The sequence below is a fragment of the Triturus cristatus genome, chromosome 10 (genome assembly GCF_964204655.1).
Source record: "Triturus cristatus chromosome 10, aTriCri1.1, whole genome shotgun sequence".
Taxonomy (NCBI): domain Eukaryota; kingdom Metazoa; phylum Chordata; class Amphibia; order Caudata; family Salamandridae; genus Triturus; species Triturus cristatus.
In genome coordinates this window covers 1,192,718,390-1,192,724,752 of record NC_140593.1, presented here as the reverse complement: position 1 = coordinate 1,192,724,752, position 6,363 = coordinate 1,192,718,390, and the positions used below count along the sequence as shown (strand labels likewise).

Sequence of the window (6,363 nt, the reverse complement as noted above, 5' to 3'; positions counted from 1 at the left end):
CTTCATGTCTTGGCCGGCTTGTGATAGTAGCGCCACTCGTTGTCAGGCTTCAGTTTTTTTAAACATACTTTCTGCTCAGTCTCCTGATAGCGATTTTGTAAGCCGTTTCGTGCGTACTCAACACTTTCTTTTTGGACATTAAAGATGCTGTGCTGCTTATAACCGCCTCCCACTGGCCATATCAGGACATGGCTGCAGGCGTAGGCTCAAAATATGGTTACTTAGGTTTCTTTTCAAATCTAAGCTAGGGTTACTATTAAAATGGTTTCTACTAATTTAATTTAGTTTGGGTGACACCAGGGGTTACTCTTTTGTCAGTTAATTTAGGATTGATGTTAGGGTGAGTATTAATGTATTATTTATGGTTAGGATAAGGGCCAGTGCTACATTTACGTGAGTTATTTTCTTTTAATGTAGGGCTGAGTCAACATTAGGATTAGAGCAAGGTTGATTACTTTATAAAATTGAATTCACGATTGTGGGACACATGGTTAGGGTTGATATTGAGGATAATGCCTAGCATTCAGCTTGAGGGTAGGATAGGGGATGGAAGGAATGGACATAAAGGCCAATTGGGAAGAAGTACTGGTCGAAATAGTGAGTTGCATATTTTGAGGTGGAACCCTTGCTATATTTCTGTGTATTTTCCTCTTCCTTTTTTCAGCATGGTAAATAGGGGCTCGAGTAGGCCAGTCTGCTGCTCTGCTGGTGGGCTGGCTGCTGCAGGAGGTAGTTGATTCTTATTTTCATGGCTCGATTTATGTTTTTCAAATGAGAGCTCCTTTTACTCTGTAAGCATCTTTAGATAGTGTCATCAGTGTGTTTACATTCCCCCTTCTGCTTTGTCCCGGCAGGTAGCTTTGCTGTCTGGGGAGGCCTCTTCTCCACTATCGATTGCGGACTGGTTAAGCTCCGTGGAAAGGAAGACCCCTGGAACTCTATCACCAGTGGTGCGCTCACTGGGGCCGTTCTCGCTTCCCGCAGTAAGTGCCAAAGCCTATGACGCTTCTATGCTTAGACGAAAGGCCCTCGGTCCTAAGTATGGGATTCCAAAGGACTGTTGCGTCCCAGAAAGAGGTTTTAGAAGCAGCCTTTGTGCCTCATCTAGTGGTGGTACCAAATTACTGCAGACAGATGTAAAAATACCCTTTTTCGCTCTGTGGAGAGCACTAGAGGAACTCCAATTCTATTTTACCCAAGTGCTAAAAAGCCTCCCACCGTTTCTGGATGACCTGCAGTTTTGATGGTATAAGAGAAGGGGCTTTGCACTTTTAAAAACACCCCACTGCTGACCCTCAAGTGCCATATACTAATCTCAGGAGTTGCCCAACCACTTCTAGTTCTCAGGGTCCTTCCAGTGGTCTTCAGAGACCCTGTACCCTCATCTACTTGCCCTCAAAACCTCTCACCCTGCTTAGAGCTCCTCGGCTAATCCTAGGAGCTCCTCAGACCTACAGATCATAGAACACCTTCATTGATTCTTAGAAGTCATCAACCACCCATGAAGAGGTCCTCAGGCCCTCCTTGCTAATCCTCTTACCCTCTCTCTAAGCCACCTCCTTCTGCCACCCTTCAGACATCACCTCCTACAGCACCAAGGCCCTCTTCTGGCACTCTCCGCCTACAGGCCTGCCCTGAAAAGCGGCTTTAGCTCCCCAGGTACCTGCATCTACTGTGCAGCCAAGCCCATGAGTGGTGCCCGCTCCTGTTTAAGTAAATACCTCTCTAGGATGCCTTCTTGGTGGCCTCAGCTCGCAGTTGCAAAGCTATCTCTACTACTGTCGCTTCCCCCTCATTCGAGTAATTAACAGCAGGTGAGACGCGCAGAAGTAGAACATAAACATACATTCTTGACGTGGTGTCATTCCCAAGAGTCCTTTCTGTAATCAGAAATGGTCTGTACCTTGCCTCTGTCCCTTACTTAAAGTGAGTGCTGGACTAAGGGATGGCCTCTGCCTAGTTGTTGGGGGCATGGGCTGGGGCTGAAGAGGGTGTTGTGCTCTAATAAGGGTTGGGCCCTTATGCATGGAACAGAAGCACAAAGAAAGTGATGGGGTGGTACCCAGAGTTGTTCAGAAGCATACCTCAAGTACATGCATCTGTCACTTTTTTCCCAACATCTCAATCCCTGTAGACAGTCACATACCACTGGAACAGGCTCCCTTTGTATTGATTATGAAATAATGTGAGTAAAAAATAAAACAAAGACTTAAACACAAGTGACACATACAATGATACAAAAAGTACATAAATGATTCTTTTTAAGGTGTCGCAAAGAACTGTTTCTTTGAGACACCTTAAAAAGAATCATTACTGTATGTCTCAACAGTCCTGTGTTTCTGTGACTTGTTATTGTTTACATCACTTCAGAATATATAATTGATGATATACCATTCTTACAAACTCTGTCTTGTTGGTGTCTTAAAGTAATATTTTGTCCAGATCAAGGTGCAATTGATTTGCCATGTTGCAAAGAATGTTTGTGACCGATTAATAGATTGTGCCCAGGCCTGCCACCTCTGTGCCCACTGTGAGCTAAGGGTAGAACAGACCTGCTGCACTCACGGGGGGGGCCTAGTTGATGTGGTTGAGGAAAGCGGGCCGTACCAAGCTGCAGAGTCTTGGGGGGGGGGGGGGGGGGGGGCACGGGCCTGTTGCGCACGCTTGAGCGCCCCTGCCTGTTGCTATCCTTGGTTTCCTCCTGAGTCTCACCCCTGTTCCTCTCTCTTAGGCGGTCCGTTGGCCATGGTGGGCTCGGCCATGATGGGCGGGGTCCTGCTGGCCCTGATCGAAGGCGTGGGCATCCTGCTGACCCGCTACACTGCGCAGCAGTTCCAGAACCGTGAGTCCTTTCATTGCTGACCTTGGTTGTTGGGTGGCAGAGGGCATCATGGGCCCTCTCTTCCTGCCAAGAGTGGGGTGACTGTGGCACAGAGGGCAGTGCTTGAGTGAACCAGCAGCATGCTGTGGGTGACTTCTGCTGGACGAAGTGCTCTGGGTGACTTCTGCTGGACGAAGCGCTGACTAAGCGCGCTGGGCGACTTGTGATGGACGAAGCGCGCTGGGCGACTTGTGATGGACGAAGCGCGCTGGGCGACTTGTGATGGACGAAGCGCGCTGGGCGACTTGTGATGGACGAAGCGCGCTGGGCGACTTGTGATGGACGAAGCGCGCTGGGCGACTTGTGATGGACGAAGCGCGCTGGGCGGCTTGTGAAGGACGAAGCGCGCTGGGCGACTTGTGATGGACGAAGCGCTCTGGGTGACTTCTGATGGACGAAGCGCTCGGGGTGAGCGCTCTGGGTGACTTGTGATGGACGAAGCGCTCGGGGTGACTTGTGATGGACGAAGCGCTCGGGGTGACTTCTGATGGACGAAGCGCTCTGGGTGACTTCTGATGAACGAAGCGCTCTGGGTGACTTCTGATGAACGAAGCGCTCTGGGTGATTTCTGATGAACGAAGCGCTCTGGGTGACTTCTGATGAACGAAGCGCTCTGGGTGACTTCTGATGGACGAAGCGCTCTGGGTGACTTCTGATGGACGAAGCGCTCTGGGTGACTTCTGATGGACGAAGCGCTCTGGGTGACTTCTGATGGACGAAGCGCTCTGGGTGACTTCTGATGGACGAAGCGCTCTGGGTGACTTCTGATGGACGAAGCGCTCGGGGTGACTTCTGATGGACGAAGCGCTCGGGGTGACTTCTGATGGACGAAGCGCTCGGGGTGACTTCTGATGGACGAAGCGCTCGGGGTGAGCGCTCTGGGTGACTTGTGATGGACGAAGCGCTCGGGGTGACTTGTGATGGACGAAGCGCTCGGGGTGACTTCTGATGGACGAAGCGCTCTGGGTGACTTCTGATGAACGAAGCGCTCTGGGTGACTTCTGATGTACGAAGCGCTCTGGGTGACTTCTGATGGACGAAGCGCTCTGGGTGACGTGTGATGGACGATGCGCTCTGGGTGACGTGTGATGGACGATGCGCTCTGGGTGACTACTGCTGGACGATGCGCTCTGGGTGACTTCTGATGAACGAAGCGCTCTGGGTGACTTCTGATGGACGAAGCGCTCTGGGTGACTTCTGATGGACGAAGCGCTCTGGGTGACTTCTGATGGACGAAGCGCTCTGGGTGACTTCTGATGGACGAAGCGCTCTGGGTGACTTCTGATGGACGAAGCGCTCTGGGTGACTTCTGATGGACGAAGCGCTCTGGGTGACTTCTGATGGACGAAGCGCTCTGGGTGACTTGTGATGGATGAAGCGCTCTGGGTGACTTGTGATGGATGAAGCGCTCTGGGTGACTTGTGATGGACGAAGCGCTCTGGGTGACTTGTGATGGACGAAGCGCTCTGGGTGACTTGTGATGGACGAAGCGCTCTGGGTGACTTGTGATGGACGAAGCGCTCTGGGTGACTTGTGATGGCCGAAGCGCTCTGGGTGACTTGTGATGGCCGAAGCGCTCTGGGTGACTTGTGATGGCCGAAGCGCTCTGGGTGACTTGTGATGGCCGAAGCGCTCTGGGTGACTTGTGATGGCCGAAGCGCTCTGGGTGACTTGTGATGGCCGAAGCGCTCTGGGTGACTTGTGCTGGATGAAGCGCTCTGGGTGACTTGTGATGGCCGAAGCGCTCTGGGTGACTTGTGCTGGATGAAGCGCTCTGGGTGACTTGTGATGGTTGAAGCGCTCTGGGTGACTTGTGATGGATGAAGCGCTCTGGGTGACTTGTGATGGATGAAGCGCTCTGGGTGACTTGTGATGGATGAAGCGCTCTGGGTGACTTGTGATGGATGAAGCGCTCTGGGTGACTTGTGATGGATGAAGCGCTCTGGGTGACTTGTGATGGATGAAGCGCTCTGGGTGACTTGTGATGGTTGAAGCACTCCGGGTGACTTGTGAGGGTTGAAGCGCTCTTTACCTTTGGGACTTTTCTATTCGGTTTAATATCTTTCCCTTTCCTTTTCCAGCCAATCCTTTTGGAGAGGACCCCAGTCAGCTGCCTCCCCAGAATGGGTCCCCTCCCCCAGGCTTCGGCGGTTACGGACAGTACCAGTGACGCAGACCCTGAGGGTCAGTGGGATGACGCCACCGGTGACCTCAGTCCTCCGAACTCTACATTCGTCATTGGCAGCAGACATGCGCCTTCTTCATCTGGCTGTTTGGCAGGGCGGAAGTGTTGCCGGAGGACAAAAAGATGTTAAAAATGAGTTATTTTTTCCACAAAGACTGGTGCGTAGGGGGGAGACGGAGGGCCGTTGCCACGAAGTAAAAACGAAAATGTTTGATACTAAACAAGGTGGGAGGTGGGAGTGATGGAAAAGGACTTTCTCGTGCCAGAAATATCCATTATTAAATGTGATCTGCGAAAGAAGCGCGTTCTGCACCTCGGAGCAGCTGTCGAGCGTGTGGAAGGTGTGAACTCACGTATCGGCACCCCTCTCTCACCCGCTCCCCTCCCACACCCCGGCTCCCTCGCACACGCCTGTGGGGGGGGCTGCTTTGTGGAGCTGCCCCCACGTCGAGCTGTTCTGTGAGTAAGCCCGGGCCTGCCCTGTTTTGGGGGTCTCTGTGAACTCTCTCTGTTGAATTGTAACTCCTTTTAACTGTTCTCTTTTTAAAGTTTCCAAATATATGTTGAGGAAAAGACTTGCTCTTTTTCCAAGAGGCTGCGATCTTCCGCTTGGTTCTGTTTATGGTTTGAGGGACCTTGGTTAAAAGCAGTTGCTGGGAAATAACTGCTGTGTTGAGGGGATGTGAGACCCAGAACAGAGAGTTAATTATAGGTAGAGGTGGGCCACCCCACAAATCCATAGAGAGAGCCGAGCCAAAGGTGTGTCTGGCTGGGCTTTCAGAGCCCGTGCACGAGCCGCGCCCTGAAAATAGTGGACACCGAGATTGTGCAACTAACCTTCTGAAAATTGGGTAAGGTGTCTTCAGAATTATAAAAAAGGTATTCCTTTAAAAAGCAGAAACGTTTTACCTTTAAATATCGGATTTTTTTTGTACAGCGCACGCCCCGAACTCGCATTGGAATGTGCTCTCATGTATGTTAACAAACAAAACGGAAGCATTGTCAAATAAAATATTTGCCCAGGATCACAGAGTATGGTAGTGAGTAAGCCGTGTTTTCTGTTTTCACATCATGCAATTCACCCACCAGATGGCTGCCTCTGTCTCTGGTTTTTAAAACCAAAGGTTCCTACTTTGTTGTTCATTCTTGGCTCATGATGGTAGAGCGTGGGTGGCAGACTGAATCCAGGTTAAAGCTCGGCTCCTTTCGGGCTCCGGGGGACCTCAAGCAGAGCCAGGCTCGCCCACCTCTATAAGGAGATGCCCCTGCCCCTGAGACGCCGCTTCATGAAGCGTAC

At 51.3% G+C, this 6,363-nt stretch overlaps 1 protein-coding gene across 1 annotated transcript in view; it reads left to right on the top strand.

Moving 5' to 3' along the window:
- TIMM17B (translocase of inner mitochondrial membrane 17B) overlaps positions 1-6,099 on the top strand; it is a 37,293-nt gene extending 31,194 nt beyond the window's left edge. Inside the window, exons 4-6 of the mRNA XM_085629610.1 lie at positions 855-983; positions 2,732-2,842; positions 4,963-6,099. Coding sequence (XP_085485736.1) covers positions 855-983; positions 2,732-2,842; positions 4,963-5,051 — 329 coding nt within the window. The 3' untranslated portion in view covers positions 5,052-6,099. The remainder of the gene's footprint in view (positions 1-854; positions 984-2,731; positions 2,843-4,962) is intronic.
- Positions 6,100-6,363: the final 264 nt, after the last annotated feature.